The sequence below is a fragment of the Raphanus sativus genome, chromosome 1, assembly GCF_000801105.2.
Source record: "Raphanus sativus cultivar WK10039 chromosome 1, ASM80110v3, whole genome shotgun sequence".
NCBI lineage: Eukaryota > Viridiplantae > Streptophyta > Magnoliopsida > Brassicales > Brassicaceae > Raphanus > Raphanus sativus.
The window spans coordinates 18,566,778-18,589,409 of NC_079511.1; the positions used below are offsets into that span (position 1 = coordinate 18,566,778).

Below are 22,632 nucleotides of genomic sequence, written 5' to 3' on the forward strand. Positions count from 1 at the left end.
CGAAAACACAGTAACCGCGAGGTTCAGAGAATAGCATGGGCCATGGCAATTGAGATGTAGATCACGACAGTTTGAGGTGTGACGAAGGAGAAAAATGTACCAAGTCTCTTGCTTTGGTAGACTGCATCAAATAGATTCAAAGGAAAATTATCATGAATGTGTATATGAAATAGGGATTTTATATTAGTTATAATTTTTTGTTTGCTTAAAATTTGCAGAAACTCTTGATATTATGATTTGAACAGAAGACTGATAAAGACAAAGGATTTCAAAACAAAAATAATTGGATTAGAGTAAAAAAGATAAGATGGACAAATCAGCACTAAAAAGTGTGTCTCAAGTGCAATGTGTCTCTTGATGTAATAGAGAAGTCATAATATGTCTTTGAGTGTAAAAAAAAACCATTTTTTTCATCCCACTCATGTTTTTCTTTTTATTTTTCAATTCTTCTTCATCCAGAAGGCCCAGAAACAAAAAAAAAAAAATTAAACAAGAAACATAATTTGACTCTACAATAATTCTGATACAATTTATAATTGAATCAGCTCTGTAATAGACTAATAGACACAGCAACACAAACGAGGATAAGCTTCACGTTGCTGATCTCAAGAAATACATGATTGATCAAACATGAAGAAAAAACAATGGTACATGAAGAACGCAAGATAAAGCTCGTGAATCACAAATTCCAAATTTGAGGAAAATCTTCAAACTTTACTGACTGTGCTCACAAATCATCTGAGCAATACCTTCTATACAGTATCAAAATTTGGTTTTAAATTATTATAACCTAAAACATGCTCAATCTAAACACACAAGAACCCAATTTTTTTTTTTCAACCATCAAACCCCAGAAATAAAAAATCCACCTTTGCGAACAGAAAATGAGCAATCCATTTGGTAATCAAATATTCCAATGCACCCAAACAAGCGGCCAGGGAGATGAACTTAACCCAAAACCAGATAGACGTCGCTGACCCTAGTGAACATCCTGAATCCCGATGATATGCTTCATTTACTTGTTCTTTTTAGTTTCGGTTGAAGAAGAAAGAAACCAGGCCGGATAATTTTATTTATATATTTAAAATTATATTTTATTTGGTTTAATTAATTTTAACTGGTTAAAATTAGATTTTAGCTTGTCATCTTATATATGTTAATTGTTAAATGGACATGTGGCAGTGACGAGAAATTTAGTAAGGCTTAATATGAGATGTGATAACTACTGCCCAAGATGTGGTGAACCAGAGGAATCAGTAGCACATGCTATTTTTGAATGTCCACCTGCTCTATAAGTTTGGACTCTATCATCAACCCCAATGATTCCAGATATATTTCCAGTACCAAGCATCTATACGAACATGGATTATCTATTCTGGAGAAAGAATATTATAATGGTACCTGAACAAGATAGAGACCCTTATCCATGGATAATCTGGTTTATTTGGAAGGCTTAGAATGACAAACTCTTTAGGGGGATAGATAGGGATCCACTGGAACTAGCACGATATTAGTGAATGTCAGGCTTGATTTGATGCAAACGAGGTGGTACCATCAGTGATACAAGAGAACAATGTTGAGGAACCCCAAGTCATAAGCTTGGGTAATATTTGCTTGCTAGATGGATCCTGGACAGCCAATGATCAGTTTAGTGGTTGTGGATGGGTTTGGATGGATAGTGGTGGGAATACTAAACTCATGGGAACAAGAAATTTACCTTGACGAGAATCAGCTTTGCACTCGGAACTAGAAGCATTGCAATGGGCGATGGAGAATATGCTACAATACTCGACATGTCAGAGCTTCGGAACATACTTTAAGGAGATGATTGCTATGATCAAGGAGCCTCAAGCTTGGCCAAGCTTTTCCACGGAATAGGAGAGGATAGAAGCTACTAATATGTTTCCCAGACTTTGACATCTCTTATGTTCCTCGAGCACGCAATCAGTTTTCAGATTTTTTAGCTAAGACAGCTAGATCCTTCCATACGGAGTTACTTTTTATTGGTTGTTTTATTCCGGTCCGGTTACCTAGGCCACCTCAAGTTTGAGTGATAGAATAGCTGTTTGCCGTATGAAAAAAACAACATACCAGCTAAAACCATGGTCTATTGGTAGTTACGTTTGGAACTATCGATTAATGGAGAAATAAGTATGTTATTTTCAGTTTGGGGAGAAATAAATTTGTAACATTGATCTCATGGAGATCTAACACTAGGTTATAGTTTGATGGAGATCTGATACTATATGATAGTTTTGATGGGAAAATAGATTGTCGACCCTTTAAATTTTTGATCTAAACTTCAATTTGTTGCATAAAAACCTACCTTGACTAACACCGCGTTATTCAACCGTTATATTAGTTAAAACGACGTCGCTTTGTAATGGAAGAAATTTTAAAAAGGTTGTGTTTGCTGGGAATCAAACCTTGTCCTCTGAACTTAATACAATCTTAATTACCACTGTGCTATGACACTCCAATTATTTTTTTTATTAGATTTAAAAGATTTATATTTTGATTGGTATATTCTAAGGAAAAAAATTCTTTTGTTTACAAAAATTATTTAGTACAAATTATTATTGAGTCACTAATTTATATATTTCAAATTTGTACATTCTTAAAGTACTAAATAAAACTAAAAAATATATTTCACAAATTATTCATCTAATTTAAGAAATGAAATTTTAAATATTTATCTAATTTTAAATATTTAAACTTAAAAGTCTATTTACAATAGTTATTTGAATTATATAAACCTATATAATTTTAATTATATAAACCTATATAATTTTAATTATATAAACATATATAATTTTATAACTTTAAAATAAAAACTTATGTTTATTATATAACCATTACAGTGATTTTAATTATATAAACCTGTAATTTTTATAATTTTTTATAACTTTAAAATAAAATTTATGTTTTGTAAAATAAACATAAATTTTTATTTAGTTGTATATAATTTTATTTAGATTTGTGTACATATTTATTTTAAAATTTAATTTTTTATTTTTAAGATAAAATTACAGTCGTTACTATATATAGATTTTTAAAATTTAAATATTTAAAATTAGATAAGAATTTGAAAATTTTCATTTTAAAATTAGATTGAATAATCTATGAAATATCATTTTTGTATTGTAAGAGTGTAAAAAACTTGAAATATATAAATTATTGATGCAATTATAATTTGTACTAAATTAAAATTGTAAACAAGAATAATTTTTCCCTTAGAATATAAAAACGAAAATATAGATGTTTTAAATATAATAAGAAATCAATTGAACTGTCATAGCACAGTGGTAATTAAGATTGTATTATGTCTACGGGACCATGATTTGATTCCCAGTAAATGTAACTTTTTAAAATTTTCTTTTACAAAACTACGTCGTTTTAACTAATATAACAACTGACTAACGCGGTGTAAGTCAAGGTAGATTTTTATGCAACGGACTGAAGTTTGGGTCGAAAGTTTAAATAAATTTTTAGTTCAGGTATGATTCTGCACTTATGATTTGTTTGGGTATAAAAAGATACGACGAGAAATGTTAGGGTCGAAAAGGACCATTTTCCCTCAATAGTTCATCCCTTTGAACCAGCTGATAAAACCAGAAAGAATAAAATGAGCGAATGGAAAATGAAAAACAAAAACAAGTAAGTTTTATTTTCTAGGGTCTTATATATTTAATGCAGTGAAAAATTTATAAGGTCGTAATATTTTATAAGTATGAGTTTTCAATGTAGGAAACTGATGATCAATAAATAGAGAGTAAACATAAAGTGGTTCTCAGATCTTGAAACTCAAGGAAGAAATCTTTCAAAGATGGTTAGACTACATGAAAAAAACTTCTTTATAGACACTTATAAATTTATCTTAGTCTTCTTTGTAAGAATATATGATCTTTTTCCATGCATATTTGTTTCTTTGTTTGTCTCAGCATATTAAAATAGGTTTGGAGTTGGTGAAATTGAGGAAGAGAAACAATTCAGATTTGTTTCTGAACAAAATTGCCTTAGTTGTTGGAGTGAAATTCCTCAAAGAAATAGACGAATTTATGATGATTTTTAGATGACAAGGAAGGTTTCCAGTTCAGAAGTAGGTTTGACAAGTACAATATAAAGAAGAATATCAGCTTCCTTTATTCAGCAATTGCAGTTGAAGAATATTATCGGCTTGGAATTGTAGTCAACCTGGAGAAGAGAAGCATCACAACATTCAATTGTGCAGCATTGGAGTACACAGATGCGAGTGTGGGCAACATGGATACATGTAAATTTGCTGTAAATCTCGTGTCTGAAGGTTTCCCACAGGTAACATGTTTATAGCTGTTTATAAATATTTAAATTTTAAATGTTATATTTGTATTTATAGATGAAAAGGTTAAATTATAAGTTTTCTCCTATGTTCTTAGACCTAGACTACTCACAACTTTTTGTTTTAGGTTCTTAAAATAGAAGACAGTGGGGTTTATGCATTGAAGTTAATAGAATGCCATGCAATGCGTATAGTAGACTTGACAAAGCTGTGTGAAGAAAAGATTGCATACATCAGAAAAAGTTGGCCGTTGATATCTTCTCGGAGTTACAGTGAGTATACATAGGATGATGAATAACATTTATCGTTGCTTCTAGTAATGTGTGAACAACAATCTGTTTTTCAAGTATTTAATGAACTGTTTGTAGAAATTCGAATGTTATATGAGTGCATGAGAATATAACTTCGATTTATGAACTTCTCTTTATGCTTCTGCTTTAATTTATCAAGAACTATAAATAAGTAATGATAGTTACATTACAAAAAATAATGATATGTAAAGAAGCAAAAATAACTGGTTCACAGATTATAACTCCTTATAAAACTTAGATACTATAATACTATAATGGCTTATGAAGTTTTATAAAATTAGTGACAAGGAAATAATGTATTAGAATTTATTTTACATTCATGTTGTAATGTATAAGGATTTATAAAAAAATGCATTATAATTATGAAAAATCACTTATAACCCATTATAAAACTCAATTATATGATATTATAAGGATTTATAAAATGTTGTAAAATGAGTAATAAGGTTTTATAAGTCCCTAATTAGTAAATGGTTATAAACTTGTAAGTATTGAACCAAGAAGTAACATAATAGATATTGCATGGGGGCCCATAAAAATACATAGGCTTTTTCTTTACTAAAATGCTGATGGAAAAAGCAATATAAGAAAACTCGTTTTTATTAACAAGAATGTGATGTGGTCTAGTGGTGATTTGAGGCACCTCAAGCCTTCAGTTTCGTCTAAGCCCAGGTTCAAACCAATTTTCATACAATTAATCTGATTTTAATCATTTAACAACGAAATAGCAAAACATTAAATTTAATCTTCATCATCTTCGTACACGTCTTTTAACAACGAAATAGCAAAACATTAAATTTAATCTTCATCATCTTTGTACACGTCTTCCCCGACATGGTAACACTTGTCTCCATTTTTAGATTTTATTTACTTTATTTTCTTCAATGCTTTCTTCATCATTCTCTATGTTAGGAAATTCCAAGAAGAAGAATCAACACTTATCGGTTTCATTTTGAATCATTATCATGGAGAAGGTAATTGAGTTTCATTTCCCCTTATCTATTTTATCTTTGCTTTTGTATATACACTCTAAATCTAATTGAATTTTTCTTTGGAACCTAATTGATTTACCTAAAATCTCAATTTGTTTCAGTTTGTTGGATGGATGTCTAATTTGATATGAATTCACCTCCCTTCTTTCTTTTCATGATTTTTTTTTTGTTTTCTCCATCAAAAGCTTTGAAATTGTTACTTGTAAGTCACCATGATATGAGATTCAAAGTCGAGATTCTTACTTGTGTGTATTAATCTTGTCTTTTTAATTGATTTTAGTTGATTCATCTTTTTGAATCGAGTTTTGACAAATAGGGTTTAAACCAAGATGAAAATAATTTATAATACCTAAAAAAGATTATGACACTTACGGTATGACTAATCTTTTCCTTATGTTGTAGTTTTGTCTCTTAAGGTTTCAGGAGAAGAAGAGAGTGTGTGAAGTAGAAGTCTATCCTAAAGAAGAAGGGTTCAAAGGTTCTTGGTTTAGAGCTATCTTCGAGAAAAATCCGACGAACATGAAAGGAGAAAAGCTTCAAGTTTGTTACAAAACTTTGCTCAACGAAGAAAGTGCAAATCGTTTCAGGGAAACTACTGAAAGATGCTTTATCCAGCAGGTTCCACCAGAGCGTCTGAGTGAGGGTGTCGTATTCAAGGAAGGGTCGGTGGTAGATGCTTATTTTAGTGATGGATGGTGGAATGGTGTTATCGTAGTTGAAGTGCCGGAATTGTAGTTTTTTGGTTTACTTTGATGATCCACTAAACATAATTAAATTCAACAGAAGCCAATTGAGACTTCATGCTGATTGGACTGGCTCTGAATTGGTCAACATCAAAAACAAGGAATTGTTTTCATTGTATGTTTTAAGTTTTAAAAAATTTAACTGTTGAGCGCTTTAGCTTATATATGGTTGTTTTGGAATTGAAGGAATTGAGTAAAGATATATTTAGCACAGGGAAGTTGGTGGAAATGACTCGTAAGACATTTTGAAAGGAAAGATATTTGGGTCCAAGCATTAGTAGTTAAAGAGATCCAAGGGGGTGATAAAAGAAATTTATGCTCGAAAGATTTACTCGCTCACAGACTTTGAGTGATGATGAGAAAGAAATAATTACAACAGTTGATGTTTGCAAAATCAGGCCATCTCCTCCTCGAAATCTTCTTGCGTTGTTAGACATTGTTGAAGTGTTTGTTGGATATGGGTGGCACAAAGGTCTAGTGAAGGAAATTCTCAATGACAACCAGTACAAAATGTGTTTCGAGGCCACAAAAGAGGAGGTGGTTTTTTAAAACTCTGAAATTAGGCGGGTAATGGAGTGGAAAGATGGTGTTTGGATTCACGCACATATGATAATTTCTCACACATAATTTGTGTTCCATTTTTTTATTGTGAAATTGATACATTCCTTCATAATTTTTCAGGGAAATCTGAAAAGAGGAAGCCAATAAGAATGTTGTTACCCCAGCCATAACCCCTCAAGCACGCCACAGTAACACAACTTTTGTTTTTGAAACCACAGAGGATGATATGATGAGTGATGCTCCCACCGAAATCATAAAACCTCAAGAGAACCCCAACTACACTCATGTAATGAATGATGGTATAAATAATGATGCTGACACCCAAAATATAAACCGTCAGGACTCCTGTCAGGAAACACCAATAGGTAATCACACTTTTCTAACAAAGAATTAGGAATTATAAAGGCTTATAAAATCTTTATAAGGACCTATAAATCTATATAAAATAATTAATAAAGACCTAAAAAAACTTTTTATAAAGACTTGTAAATCTGTATGAAATAATTTACAAAGGTTTATAAATTTATATAAAATCATTTATAAAGGCCTATAAATAAATTATAAAGGTTTATAAATCAATATAATATAATTTATAAAGACGTATAAATAATTTACAAAAACTTTTAAATATATAAAATGATTTATAAAAGCCTATAAACTATTTATAAAGACTTGTAAATCTATATAAAATAATTTATAAAGGTTATAAACTCTTTTAAAAGGCTTATAAATCTATTGAAATAATTTATACAGTTATATAAATAATATATAAAGGTTTATTAATCTATTTTATAAACAATAATTTAGGATTTATAAAAGTTTATATAAACTAATTAGCCAAATCTTATAAATTTTAAAGCGTTACTTGCACTGGGTTTATAAATGGTCCTTAAAATAGGGTTTTCATCATATTCGCCGTTTCTCCGACTCTTCGGTAATCTCTTCCGTTTTTATTCTGTCGTTTTCATAGAAGCTTCGGTGATCTGATATCTTTTCATTGGTTTTTATTGGTGCTATTTCTCTTCGATTTTTATCGACGTGGTAATGTGGCGCTTCTTCTCTTCTATTCTTCTTCTCATTTCCGCCTAAAATAGATTTATTCATGATATCAGATTTGATTAATGTGATTGTTTCTTCTTGGTGATTCTTCTTCTCACTTTTGTATAAATAGATGTATACTGGAATATCATAGTAAGATTTGACTGATTGGAGGTGATTGGTTGGACTTTATCTCCTTGCTTTAGCTTTATTTATTTTTAAATCACTAAATTTTACCAATCATGTTGTAGCTTTATTTTTAGTAGGTAAAGCCTACATTAAATTTGTATAATTTTTTATCAGTCGTGCTTTAGCTTTATTTTTAAAGCTACAATAAAAAAATTAAAGCAAAATGTTTCTTATGTATTTTAGGTATAAAACCTAAAGCTTTCTTTTTATAGGGTGTAGAATATGTAAAGTAAAAGAATATCTGTAATATCAAATAAATTAGATAATAATAATTAAAACATTTTAAATATTTAATTTAATTTTGGGTGTTTTTAAAATTTATGAAATATTTTAAATGACATCGTTATTATTTATAGATCACATTTTAAATAACAGTAAACTTTGATAATTTTTTTTTTGATGAAATTTCAAATTTATTCATCCATATAGGGAAGAGACATTTACAAAAGAATTGGGAAGACTGCTATGCCTATTTTAAAGTGTGGAAGTGAAGAGAAAAAAAAAACTAACAACTACATGGTATGATAGAACCATCTTTGAAGTAATCCTGAGTATTTATGCCCCGCCTTGTACTTGAGTGATGAAATGCGATTCCTCATTGATTTATCTATCAATGTGCGCATTGCATCAGTAGAAATCCAGCTTGTGTGGTGTCTTCGCGCGTTGCGTTCTCTCCATATATGATAGACTGTCGCCTGGAATAGCAGTTTGAGGAGGATATTATCGAGCGTACCGGTTCTCATCCCCTGCAGATGATCAAGAGTTACTGCCAATCAGGGTCAGTGTGAGCTTCAGGAATACGATTTGCCATGCTGTGCCATACTGTGAAAGAGTATGGGCAAGCAAAGAACAAATGGTCCCTTGTCTCATTAATCTCTCCACAGAGCGTGCAACATTGAATCATTCCCCAAGAACGCATCCTATCACCAGTGGATAGCCTGTTCTTGACCGCTAACCAGGTAATGAACGAGAATCTAGGAATCCCTTGTGCAAACCATACAACCTTGCTCCACACTGTTTCCTTCCGCAATCTGATTTGATCCCATGTCTTAGCACTTGAGAAACTGTCTCGATAATCATCTTCACCATGTTTCCATAAGACCACATCCCTGCCAAGGTGAGGATCAGGGAGTGGCTGTGCAACAACTTCCGCATAAAGATCATGGTGATGACGACTGCGCTGTCCTCTTATAGCCCAACCAGTCTGATTCATTGCCTCACTAACAGTGGCTCTACGAGGTAGTCCTAGGTAAGTGGTACCTACTGCTCCAGTGATATCAATCAATCTCCCCTTTCCAAGCCAGTCATCAAACCAAAAGTGCGTTGATTTCCCGTCCTTAACCTCCATCCTGAAAAAATCATACGCCACCTCCCTTAGCTTTAGCAGTTTCCTCCACATCCAAGACCCCTTGTTTGTGTCCTTTATATCCCAAAAGGAGGAGTTACGAAGAAGATAATACTTGATCCAACAGACCCACAATGACGTATGTTGAGTAAACAGCCGCCAAATAAGTTTTAAGGCAGAGACTTTGGATGAGTCTCTCATCTTCCTTACCCCCAAGCCACCCTCGTTTTTTGGGTAGGTAAGTTCAGCCCAGCTTACCTTTGCTTTATGAGTCTGAGTGGGAGAGCCTGACCATAAAAAAGCGCAGCACATAGACTCTATTGTATCAAGGCACTTAGCGGGTAGTATGAATGCAGAGCTCCAGAAGTTCACTGTACTTACAATGACTGAGTTAATATGCTGCCACATAAAACTCTTTCGTGAACCCATCAGGACCAGATACTTTATCGTTTGGCAGTGATATCAACGCAGCATAAATTTCATGTGCTGTAACAGGTGCTACCAAGGAGGCTGAAGCTGTAGTAGGACATCGATAGGTCAGTAATTGCTGCAGTGCACTAATAGATATCTCCTCTGTTTGCTCCTGAGCCTGTAAGAACCTTTGAAAGTGCCCCACAGCTTCCCTTTTAATATCCACTGGAGTAGTTAGCACTTCCCCTCGCTCAGTTACCAGTCTACGGATCATGTTACGAGCAGCTCTAGACTGAACTGATCTGTGGAAAAAGGTGGTATTTTGATCCCCTGCCTGGAGCCAGCGAATACAAGACTTCTGCCAGTAGAACTTCTCCTCAATACGAGTCAGTTTATTCCACCTATCAGACGCTGCAGCTGCCTGCACGACGTTCTCAGTAGAAGGGTCAGCTAGAACTTTATTCTGACACTCACACAGATCCTCGAAAGCTTGCTTGGTTCTGTTGGGAAGGTCACCATAGTGCTCACGATTGAGAGCTCGGAGTACTGGTTTCAGCTGTTTGAGTTTCCTGTGAAAATCAGTGAGAGCAGTACGTGAGTGATACAGCCGGGTTGTAAAGTTCCATGACTCCTGAATTCTTGGGAGAAATTCGTCATCCTCTGCGAGAAAATTAAAGAACCGGAAAGGTTTCCTCGTTTCCTCTTGCTCGCTAGACAGCTTGATCAGCTCGTTTATAAACTTTGATAATTTATAAAAAAAATATTAGTATATAGTCTTTAATTGATAAAAATTAATTATTTTATATATACATTACATATTTCACATATTTTATTTTAAAATATTTAGAGTCTATAACTTACAGGTACAGCAAATTTAACTATAGCAAAAGTCTCTGCAAAAATATTACAGCAACAAATTTACAGTTACAACCAATTTACCTACAGCTAAATTTTTTTAAAAAAAGTCGAACCAATCATCACATTTGTTAGAGTTTGAAGGTATCACCTGGATTGCTCTCACCTGCTCTGGGTTAGCTTCAGTGCCCCTCTGAGTGACTATGTACCCTAGGAACTTTCCAGAGCTTACTCCGAACGAGCATTTTGAAGGGTTTAGCTTCATATTGTATCTCCTGAGAGTGGTGAAGGCTTGTTGAAGATGTTAAATATGATCTTCGACGTCTAGGGACTTTACCAACATGTCATCAATGTAGACTTCCATGGTCTGCCCTATCTGGTCGGCGAACATCATGTTGATAAGCCTTTGGTAGGTCAAGCCGGCGTTCTTCAACCCGAAAGGCATAACCTTGTAATAGTAGATACCCCTTGAGATCATGAATGAGGTCTTCTCTTGATCGTCAGGGTGCATTAGGATCTAGTTATATCCAGAGAACGCATCCATGAAAATCATCAGCTCGTGGCCTGCTGTTGCGTTGACCAGCTTGTCAATGTGAGGCAGAGGGAAAGGATCTTTAGGACAGGACTTATTAAGGTCCGTGAAATCGATGCAGACTCTCCACTTCCCATTCTTCTTCCTGACGACCACCACGTTGGCTAACCATTCCGGGTATTGCACCTCTCGTATGAATCCAGCATCTAGTAGGTTCTTGACCTCTTCGTTGATTATCTCATCCCTTTCAGGGGCGAATTTTCTCCTCTTCTGTCTGACAGGAGGATGCATTAGATCCACCTTGAGTTGATGCATGATAACATCGGGATCAATTATAGGCATGTCTTCGTGAGACCAGGCAAAGCAATTGGAGTTGGATCTTAAGAAATCGACCAGTCTCCTTCTAAAGCCTTACGGCAGCTTGGAGCCTATCTTTAAGTTTCGACTCGAGTTCCCTTCCGTGAGTGGGACCTCATCCATTTCTTCCACTTCCGGCTCTTCGGTATGTGGGGCCGGAAGCTTCTTCTGTAATTGCTATAAGACCTGAGTCTTTTTCCCCTAAGGGTAGTCTGATAGCAAGACCTAGCATTCTCCCGATCCCCCTTGACCGCTCTGATGCCCCAAGGGGTTGGGAACTTGACTAGCTGGTGCAAAGTTGAAGGTACAGCTCCCATGTCATGGATCCAAGGCCTTCCCAATATCACGTTATATGATGAGGGGCAGTCGACGACCAGGAACTTCATGGCTTGGGTTACCCCTTCGGCATACACAGGAAGAAAGACTTCTCCCAAGGTTTATTTGACTTCTCCACTGAAGCCTACGCGAGGAGTTGCCTTTCTGGTTAGAGCTGTAGGTTCCAAACCCTGGTCAGTGAAAGCCGAATGGAAGATTATGTTGCTGGAGCTCCCATTATCTACTAGTATCCGCTTAACCAAGCAGTTTGCTATGGTAAGTGAAATGACGAGAGCATCATGATGAGGGGTGAGGACCTTCTCCTGCTCCCTTGTAGTGAAACTGATCTCATCTGTTCCAAGGAGTAGGCCCTTGGGACCCTCGGCCTCTTGGCTGTTCCTGGCATTACGAGTACTTTTCTTGGCTGCGGCACTGCTAATTCCGCTCACCTCTGATCCGCCGGTGATGACGTGGATCACCCGATCTTGCTGTGGTGGCAGTGCATGAGCTACTTCGATAGGGAGACTGGGACCTTCTTTATTTATAAGTTTCTTGGCTTTATCCAAGAGGAATTCCCGTAGGTAGCCTTTCTTGAGGAGCTCGGCGACTTCCATCTTTAGGGCTATGCAATCCTCCGTAGTATGACCATGATCGCTATGGAACTCGCACCATCGCTTGGGATTTCGATTAGCCTCCGCGGCCTTCATCTTAGGAAGGCCACTTGACTTGAGGACCCATTTGTCGTAAGACACCGATCAGCTCCGGTTTGGATATCGCGAGATGGGAGATGTCAGGCCAAGTAGACACCATCATCCCTTCGGATCAAGGCAAAGGTCGATGCTGATACCTGCCCTTGTTCGGGTTACCAGTCTCCCTAGCGGGTTTAGAGTGAGAAGGCTTGTCGCGTTCACTCCTTGTAGGCTTTGATGTCTTCTGATCATACTTCGCACAGGCTTTAGCCCTACTAGCGACATCTTCTTCCCATCTTACTTGAGCCCAAGCACGAGACAGCACATCTTCCATAATTCTGCATTTGTATTTGGTCAGCTCCTTGTAAAGGTCTCCCTCTGGAAGTAGACCCCTCTTGAAGGCTGAGATAGCCGTATCAGCGTTGCACTCAGGAATAGCTACCTTCGCCTGGTTGAAGCGAGCTATGTAAGAACGAAGGGGATCATTCCTATGCTGGAGGATCTCATAGAGATCATCCGAATTCTTCTCAAGGTCACGGCTGCTAGCGAACTGCTCCATGAATTTATCGCTAAGGGCCGCAAAGGATTTGATGGATTTGGTGGGCAAGTTGGTATACCACTGAAGAGCAGGGCCGGTCAAGGTCGATCCGAATCCTTTACACATGGTAGCTTCCCGTGCATCACGAGGGATTGCTACTGCTAGCATGTGTTGCTTGTACTGAGCAATGTGATTGTCGGGATCCCCAGTACCTTCGTACATCTTTATGCTTGGGAAAGAGAACTTTCGCGGCATCTCTACCGAGGCAATCTCTTCCACGAAATGTGTATCGGAGTAGGACCCCTGATTGCTTCTTCGAATGGGAGGAGCTGCTCCTGGGAGCCTTTCTACCATAGATTGAATGGTGCCGAACCTTTCGGAGACCACTCTTTCTAAGTAGGCTGCTAGGGCTGGATCAGAGATCTCGAGATCATTGGGTGAATATTCCTCGTCCTCCGTATCGGAATCGCTATCTACTTGTACTCGGGTCCTATCGTTCGCGGCTCCTCGGCTCTCGGGTTCGTCTTCGGTTAAGGCGGGTCAACGAGGTACCTCTTCACTGTCTCGCGGAGTGTAGAGTGAAGCCATGTGTCGTATCTTGGTCCGGAACCGCTTTTGCTTGTTGCTAGCTTCACCAAGGGTATGGTTCTCTTATCGGAGGATAAGATTCTCCGTCTCTATGGCGTCTAGCGGCGCTTTGCTGTAGTTGCTCTCCAAGTTGGTCTTTTAGGGTTTGAACTTCGAGGAGAAGTTCAGGACCTCCGGATGTTGCCTCCCGACCTTTGTGAAGGTCGGTGACTTGACTCTAAAGAGACTCAAGCCTGTTGAGGAGCTCGATCTCTCTCGGAGTCATCTCCGTCTGGTTAGCGTCGTCCTCTAATGCCATCGTCACGTAGTTGGATCACTCCCCTCCTTCTAGCGCCACACTGTTAGGGTATTTTTGTGTAGGATCGTTTAAGTGCTACGGAACACTAGAGGATTTGTATGAAGACAAGAGAAATCGTAAACTAGAAGATGTTATTGAGTGTTTTGATCGGGACTACAATGTTTGGGTGTATAAACCCTAGTTCTAGTCGCCTAAACTCTAATCTTCTAGTCTCCGAAAGTCGATCCCTTATTCTAGGGTTTGGGCTCCCCTTTTATAGTTGTAGATGTCGGCTTCAAGTAATAGAACTCTTCCATAATCAGAAAAATGAAAGTTTCCCCTTAGGTAGAAAACTTCTATTTTACTCCAAGGGATCGGTCTGATCGAGGGGTCGGACCCAAGGCAGGGGTCAGTTTCTGGTTTCTTCTTGAGCAAGGGTCCGGAAGTCGAGGACCTAGCCGGAAGCTGGAGAAAACTCATGCCTGGATATTTTTCTCCAACAACCAACATAAACCACAAAGTAATCATATGTACATGTTACCTTATACTTGATCTTACTAGATCTTGTGCTTCCTGTATCATGTCTGGCCATACTCCTCCATTGCACGCCTCTATCAAGTCTTATCATATACTTCTAGTATTGATAAGAACCAATCATGGATCGCACCCATCATCCATTTTATGGAACTTCCATGAAACCAGTTTCTGCACTGCATCCACCTTCAAGGCTGTTCATGCCTTTGAGAGTGGAGTCCGGCCTTCTCCATTCTCTTCTGGCCATTTGCGTGTGTCCCTAAGACACAGAGGAAGCCTAGGTTGTGTTCATCCATGATTAAACACCACACAAGGGTCGTCCATCACTTCTCACTTCAGTGCCCATGAAACTGCCTTTTTACACACCACTGCCCTTAAGGCTGCTCCTGGCCTTTTTCGTGTGTTGTAAGGATGTAGAGGAAGCCTATGGCGTGTCAAACCACAATTAAAACACACCAGAGGGTCGTTCTCAACTCCCCTCTTGATTGCCATCAAAACTGCCTCTTTGCTGCCTTCAAGCCTCTCTTGGTCTTGGATTGTGTAATCTGACCATCTCTCTGTTTTTCTCTGTTTTTCTTTGTGTTTCAGGAAGAAGAATGAAGCCATGGCGTGTCTGCAAAGGCACGGACTTGCCCTCCTTTAATAGAAGAATGGGCAGTTGCCTTTCCAAGAGTTGCACCTTTTCGGTATCATTTCTGGCCATTGATTTAATCAATGGTCCAGATCACACCTGTTCGCCTAGGGCAGTTACCAGACGTCCCTGACAGCCCTAACTGCTCCTAGACACATCACACACAAGCCTAGGCTGGTTGCCCAAGCCCCTGGTTCAACCACAAGTGCCCACCGGCTCACCGGCACACCCGGGTGGTCCACATAGTCCGACCACTGTCTGGACCTGACCAACTGCCCAAGACTTGAACACTCAGTCCAGCTGAGTTGAGCTGATCCCCAGCTGACCCAACTGAGTGAGTTAGTCCATCCAGCTCAGGAAGCTGACACATACTTCAGTGAGTTACACTGAGCTGCACTACACTTCTCTTAGCTCGTCGAGCTTGCTCACCGCATCGCCCAGCTGCCATACACTTGTACAGTTCCTTTATACTTGTCTCCTTCTTGGTTTAGCTGAATCTTAGATTCCTGATGCCTTTAACCTTACTTCCAGGCCATGATACCCTTGTGTTTAGGTCACATGACCTGACTGGTGCGTCTCCTCGCACAATGGCTGATCCTAACGATCATTTCCAGGAACGGGGACATGACACATTAAGTCTGAAAATCAATCATATTAAAACACAAATACATCAATCGGATACATTTTCGTCATTACTAGGAACATCTTCATCTTCATTAAACTCGTCTTCAACAGCTTCGTCTGTGCCATCGTCGGTAAGATCTTCGTACTCATGATTATGCGGATCAATGAGAAGAATGTCATCAATTTGTTGTTCAGGTTCCTCGACTTCATTTATCTGTTAGTCTTGCAATGGTGGTTTTTCTCCACTAATGATTCGTCCTCGAGGTGTAACTTTGATCACGGATAACCAAATTATTCTCGATTCTCTCATCCGAGGGTATGGAAGGTAGCTAACTTGATCTGCTTGTGAAGCTAAGATGAAATGATCGAATTTGTTGTACCTGCAAAAATAAAGAAAACATAGAAGTAAGCTTATTCTGCTCATGTATGCCAAATAAAGAATTTGTTGTACCTTCGTCCACCATTGACATCAACTACATCGAATTTGTTAAACCGAACACCTCTGTTGACGACAAGGTCGAACCATTCACATTTGAAGAGGACGCATTTCAGCTTCAATATCCCTGAAAATTCCACTTCAATAATCTCCGTCAAGATACCATAGAAATCGGTTTCCCCTTTCACACATATTCCATAGTTACTGGTCGCCCGCTGTCTACCATACTCATATGTGTAAAAAGTATAGCCTCGTGTGAAATACATATGTGAGGTGGTGACCTTTACATGTGGAGATTGAATTACTTCATGTAACCACTTAGGATAATCTGCATCGTGGTCACAATCAACCTGCAAAAACAAAGTGAACGTTAAAATACAGATCATTTATGAATAAGAGTTTGAGTAATTAATACATGATTCTTCAACCACTTTATAAAGTGTTGATCTTTACTTTTGTCTACGTCACTTGTGGATATACGTGGGAATGTTTCTTCGACTTATGAAACAAATAGGCTGTAAAATCACATTTTATACTAATTAATATTTGGAAATTATATATATATATATATATGTGTGTTAATTTAGAAGTGTCCATATATGTTACCTTTCAAAATAACGAATCAATGGATCCTCCCAATTGAGTAGAATATAGGTGTGTGCACTATGAGCGTCTTCTTCACTCGACCACCAAACCTCTTTTGATTTTCCACCCAGTCGCCCAATCTGGCTAAAGATGTCTGGAACACCAGCAACTGCGTATGTTGGCGCGACACCACCATCATTATATCTCCTTGGAGCTCTTTTCCGGGTACGTACTTTTGACGCAAAGTAGTACGATGTGAAGTGAGAAGTTTTTTCCGTCAAACTTCCATCAATTATAGAACCTTCAAATTTTGCAAGGTTCTTTGTTTTTCACTTCAAATATTTCATGGCTCGCTCATACTGATACATCCATCCGTAATGTACAGGTCCACAAAGCAATGCCTCATATGGGAGGTGGACAGCTAGATGCTCCATGACGTCAAAAAACCCAGGAGGAAATATCTTCTCCAAGTTGCACAATAAGATGGGAATGTTCTCTTGAAGTTGTTCCACGACTTCTACTTTAAGACTGCGCGTGCTCAGATCCCTGAAAAATGTTCCAATGCCTTATATATTCCAAAAACAATTATACACATTATTAGTCATATATTATTGCAAACTAAATCATTATATATAAAATTACTGCAATATATAATATAGTACCTGCAAGTGCTTCATGTACGTTTGTAGGAACTAGCTCCGCAAATGCAAAGGGAAGTAGTCGTTGCATAAAAACATGACAGTCATGACTCTTCATCCCGGAGAACTTTTGACCCTTTTCAACGCATCTAGACAGATTTGAAACATACCCATCGGGGAATTTCACTTCTGATGCTACCCAATTGAACAACACCGATTTTTTTTCTGAAGACAATCTGAATATCGGAACAGAAACTTGCCCATTGCTGTTTATATGTAACTCAGTTCTTGAGAAAATATCCGGCAAGTTTAACCTCGATTTTATGTTGTCTTTTGTATTCCCCGGGACATTCAATATTGTATTCATGATGTTCTCAAAGAAATTCTTCTCTATATGCATCACATCAAGGTTGTGGCCCAGAGGAAGATCCTTCCAATATGGCAACTCCCAAAATATACTCTTCTTGTGCCAGCTGTGATGAACACCGTAAGAATCAGGCATATTAGGGGGGACATGCCAATTACCACCACGAGGAACTGTTTCCAAAGCTCCATAGTAATTGAGTTGCTTTTCAGTTTCTTCTCCAGTTAAATATGGAGGAGGAGTGTCTCTCATAACCCTTTTGTGCCTAAACAATGTCTTGTTTCTTCGGTACGGATGGCAAATGGGAAGAAATCGATGATGACAATCGAACCAACTTGTCTTCCTCCCATTCTTCAGTTGAAACGCATCTGTCGCTCCATTACAATATGGACAAGCTAATCTCCCATGTGTAGGTCCATCCCGACAACATCCCATAGGCAAGAAAGTCACTTATGGTCCACAAAAGCATCGCTCGCATCGTGAAATTCGTCTTCGTTGAGCAGTCATACGTCCTCACCCCTGTTGACTACAAATCCTTCACATCTTTTATCAGTGGTTGCAGGAAAACATCCAGTGACCTTTTTGGATGTTTCGGACCAGGTATTAATATGGTCAAGAATAGCAACTCCCGTTGCATGCACATCTCCGGTGGTAGGTTGTATGGCGTAAGAAAGACTGGCCACAATGAATATTGTCTCCCTGACATTCCGAATGAACTAAATCCATCTGTGCATAATCCGAGATACACATTGTGGATATTGCTAGCGAATTCCGGATATACTTTGTTAAAATGTTTACAGGCTCTTGCATCTGATGGATGTGTCATCTCACCATCCGTCTGAGTCTGCTCGGCATGACATCTCATCTTTCCAGCAGTCTGCTCTGATTGGTACAATCTTTTTAATCTGTCTGTAATTGGTAGGTACCCCATCCTTTGGTACGGTACCCTATTACGTCCCCGTCCTTGCGGCTTGAATCGTGGCTTCTTGCAGAATCGACATTCTTCTAACTTCTCATCATTTCCCCAGTAGATCATGCAGTTGTCGATACAAACATCTATCATCTCCGAAGGCAACCCAAGACTATAAACCAGTTTCTGAATTCATAATACGAATCAGCAGACACATTGTCTTCCGGCAAATACTCTTTAAACAAGTCTACCCATTCATTCATGCAACTTTTAGGTTGATTGTGATCAGTTTTAATATTCATCATTCTAGCAGCCAACGACAATTTAGAGAGACCTTCTCTACAACCACTGTAAAGTGGTGGATTCACCGTATTTAACATTTCATAAAACTTTTTTGCGTCTATGTTAGGTTCTTCATCTTCATCATGAGCTACGAATGCATCAATTACCATATCATGAACCCTATCAGAATCTACCATCTGCTCCTCCTGATGGTAACTATGTTCATTATGCAAATGATGAGCAACCGGTTCTTCCTGAAAATTGTTGTTACAACTACTAGCTTTATTCTAATCATAATTATTATAACCTTCTCCATGTTGAAACCAGATATAGTAATTTGGCGTGAAACTTCTATTTATTAAATGCTTCCAAACATTTTCACGATTTGCCAATTTCGAATTGTTGCATTTCCGACATGGACAGAACATCTTACCGCTTTCTAGGGCGAGCGGTGTGGAATCTGCTTGATGCATAAATGTCTCCAGTCCCGCAATGTATTATTTCGTCACTCTCCCGTTAGCATCTCTATGCATATACATCCACCTCCGCAACTCGTAGACATTCCCGGAGCCTGACATTTTTTTTCCTTTCACGTTTTTCTTTTTTTTTCTTGTTGGTGTGTTTAAAATGATGTTCAAACTTCCATATTTATAGAAAAATTTTGAATCTGGTAGTTGAAGTTTTGCGAGGAATTTACGAGGAATATAGGTAGGTAGCCAAAAAAAAAAACGTGCTTCATAATTCCTCGTTAAAGCCACGTAAATCATTTCCTCGTAAAGAAGACGCAACATTTATGTTGAGTTTACGAGGAAAGAAGATTTCCTCGTTAGAACCACGTAAATTTACGTTTACTTTACGAGGAAATACTTTCTTCGTTACTTTACGAGGAAATAACGACGTTTTCTTTTTTCCTTGTAATTTCCTCGTAATGTCGACGTAAATTTACGAGGTTTATATTTTCTCGTTAATTTTCCTCGTCAAAGTGTTGTTTTCTTGTAGTGCTTGTTCATGGCGTTCAGTGAACCACCTAGTCATAATCATCCTAATAATGTCAAAAGACAGACTATCGGATACTCAAGACTCACTTACAGAAAAGAATTAATAGATTCAACTTCTTGAAGTCTGCTTTACGAAGATAATCTGATACTTCAATTTCGGACGCCTAAATCTCATAAAAATAATAATCAAAATCCTCCTTGGTATAGGCATAAGCAGCCTAGAAAATCAATGGGATAAGTGTTGAACTCTTAAACTTTTCCAGCACATTCTTTCCAAAGTGGAAGATGCAAATTCCATGGTGAGCAAGCGGATAATGCTGTAAAATAGTATTTTCAATAGAGGATGTACGATCAGAGACAAAAACCAGATCCTCTTCATCAGGAATGATGGTTTTCAGACACATCATAAACAACCTCCATGAGGCTTCATTCTCAGAATCTACTATAGCAAAAGCTATAGGATACAAGCGAAAATTACAATCTTGTGCTGTGGCAGCAAGTAAAGTCCCTTTATTCTTGGATTTCAGATGGGCGCCATCAATAGAAAGTACCTTCTTCATCAACTTAAACCCTCTGATAGATGGACCAAATGACAAAAATGCATATTTAAATTTCCCCACAGAATCAACATCGGAAAAGTCACAGAACCTGGATTCTTTTCTTTTAACATGTGAAACCAGGTGGGCGTGCTCTTGACACCTCCAAGCCTTTTAATATGAAATCACAACACCATGATAATTTTTTGCTTTCTCCATGATCTGTTTAGGTCTCAGCCCAATCTTTCCTCCTTCATAATTATTTCTGACCATACTTCCCAACAATTTTTCAGTAGCTTGCCGATAACACTTCTCAGAGAAGTTTCACATGTATGTTTTGATATATAATGGCGCACAACAAAACTCTGAGATCCATTGACTGATTTTGCACGAAAAATCCAACTGCGTCTTTCAGCCACACAACTAAGAATATAGCGACTTCTGTCTGAATACTCTGTGTGGAAATCAAAGCTTTGACTAACTTCTTGTAATCTCAACTTTGTGCTCATTTCCTTTTTATCATTGAAAAACTTCCCGCATAACAAATCTTCATCATCATCACATTGATTTGTAAAACAAATTGGAGACAATATTTCTGAATGGGAATGTGAATCCTCTCCCATGCTTTCTCTACCACATCTACTAGAAAAAGATGACAATTTTGACTTTTCAGATCCATATACAACAGGTCCGGTTGAGTACAATGCTCTCTAAAAAAACATGAAACATTTACACTAAACTAGAATTTATAAACCATTATAAGAATTTGATTAAAATCATATGTATTTATGTTAAAGAAAGTTATATGTACCTTATTGCTAACACGACCACTTGAAGGAGAAATAAGGCTATCTCTTATACGAGTATCATCAAATCTCTGAATGTTGGTCCATTCAGTATCAGGGTGAGGTTTTATAAATGTAAAAGTTGTAATAAATACTGCTAGAACATACTTCCAGCAAAAAAAAAAGCAAATTATGACTACTACATACGACCTTGTAAAATAACTGATAACTCTTATAAACGAAATTGTTAGCAAAGAGTTTCATGTAGTTGCCTTACTGGTTACACATAGATGAATACATCAATTCTCTTGAATTTTTTTCACATATGATGTTACTTGACGATCATTCCTAATAAATACTAGAGGAAGCTCTTTTGAACCAAAGTTTAATTTTGAAGGTGAGACATAGCTAACATTTACACTATTTCTGTTGTCATAAATTTCAAAATCTTCTAAAACAACCCCAATCAAATCATTGTAGCTTATGTCTTCACGAATCATACTAAGAGAAGATCCTCGTTCATTATCGACTATGAAATTCCAGTGAATTCCATTTATTAGTTTCCATTCTCCAAATATATAACACGTTTCGAACATCATAACAAGATATATAAAAAATGATAATAGATAACACTATGTTCCTCATCGATAAAAATATATAAGGTTTAATAAATTTGAGATTTAAAAACTTCATGAGAAAATCTTCGTCTTCCTTCCCAAAAACTGATCGATTATGAGAAATCAACCCAAAATTACAGAAAGAGACGAAAATCACCATATATTATCCTCTCAATTTTGTTACGCGTTTGTGGTGAAAGACCATCTTGTTCTGTTCGTTTGAACTTGTAGTTTTCGCCAAATCTCGTCGGAGATCAACGTCGTCAAATCTCGCCGGAGAAATCGTCGGAGTCGTCAAATCTCACCAGAGAAATCGTCATAATCGTCGAATCTCACTGGAGAAATCGCCGGAGTCATCGAATCTCGTCGTTAAATTTGAAAAAAAATTAAATCGTGTGGGACAAAGACATAGGTTTATGTTTGATTAGTTAGGGGTACAAAAGTACTTTACCTACTAAAATTTTAATAGTAAAGTTGTTAAGGTATAGATGAAATGTGATATTAAAGAGTGGTATTTTTGACAAATTCCCATAAATAAACCCTAAATTATACGAATAAGTTTGTTTAGTGTTAAAAAATACTAGATATACAAATATATTGTGTGAGGCTTTAATATAAAATATATATGAAATT

The 22,632-nt window shown here is 37.3% G+C and overlaps 3 protein-coding genes across 3 annotated transcripts; all 3 read right to left on the reverse strand.

Moving 5' to 3' along the window:
- Positions 1-8,915: 8,915 nt before the first annotated feature.
- Positions 8,916-9,551, reverse strand: LOC108844960 (uncharacterized). The gene has a single exon (XM_018618244.2). The coding sequence runs from the start codon at positions 9,549-9,551 to the stop codon at positions 8,916-8,918; it is 636 nt and encodes a 211-aa protein (XP_018473746.2).
- A 2,538-nt stretch (positions 9,552-12,089) lies between these two features.
- On the reverse strand, positions 12,090-12,674 carry LOC130497426 (uncharacterized). Its single transcript, XM_056990204.1, has one exon. It carries the CDS (start codon positions 12,672-12,674, stop codon positions 12,090-12,092), a length of 585 nt encoding a protein of 194 aa, XP_056846184.1.
- A 115-nt stretch (positions 12,675-12,789) lies between these two features.
- Positions 12,790-13,548, reverse strand: LOC130497427 (uncharacterized). The gene has a single exon (XM_056990207.1). The coding sequence runs from the start codon at positions 13,546-13,548 to the stop codon at positions 12,790-12,792; it is 759 nt and encodes a 252-aa protein (XP_056846187.1).
- Between the last annotated feature and the right edge of the window lie 9,084 nt (positions 13,549-22,632).

Coding starts and splice junctions, on each gene's coding strand:
- LOC108844960 (XM_018618244.2), bottom strand. CDS start 9,551: ATGTGGAGGAAACTGCTAAAGCTAAGGGAGGTGGCGTATGATTTTTTC.
- LOC130497427 (XM_056990207.1), bottom strand. CDS start 13,548: ATGGTAGAAAGGCTCCCAGGAGCAGCTCCTCCCATTCGAAGAAGCAAT.
- LOC130497426 (XM_056990204.1), bottom strand. CDS start 12,674: ATGAAGGCCGCGGAGGCTAATCGAAATCCCAAGCGATGGTGCGAGTTC.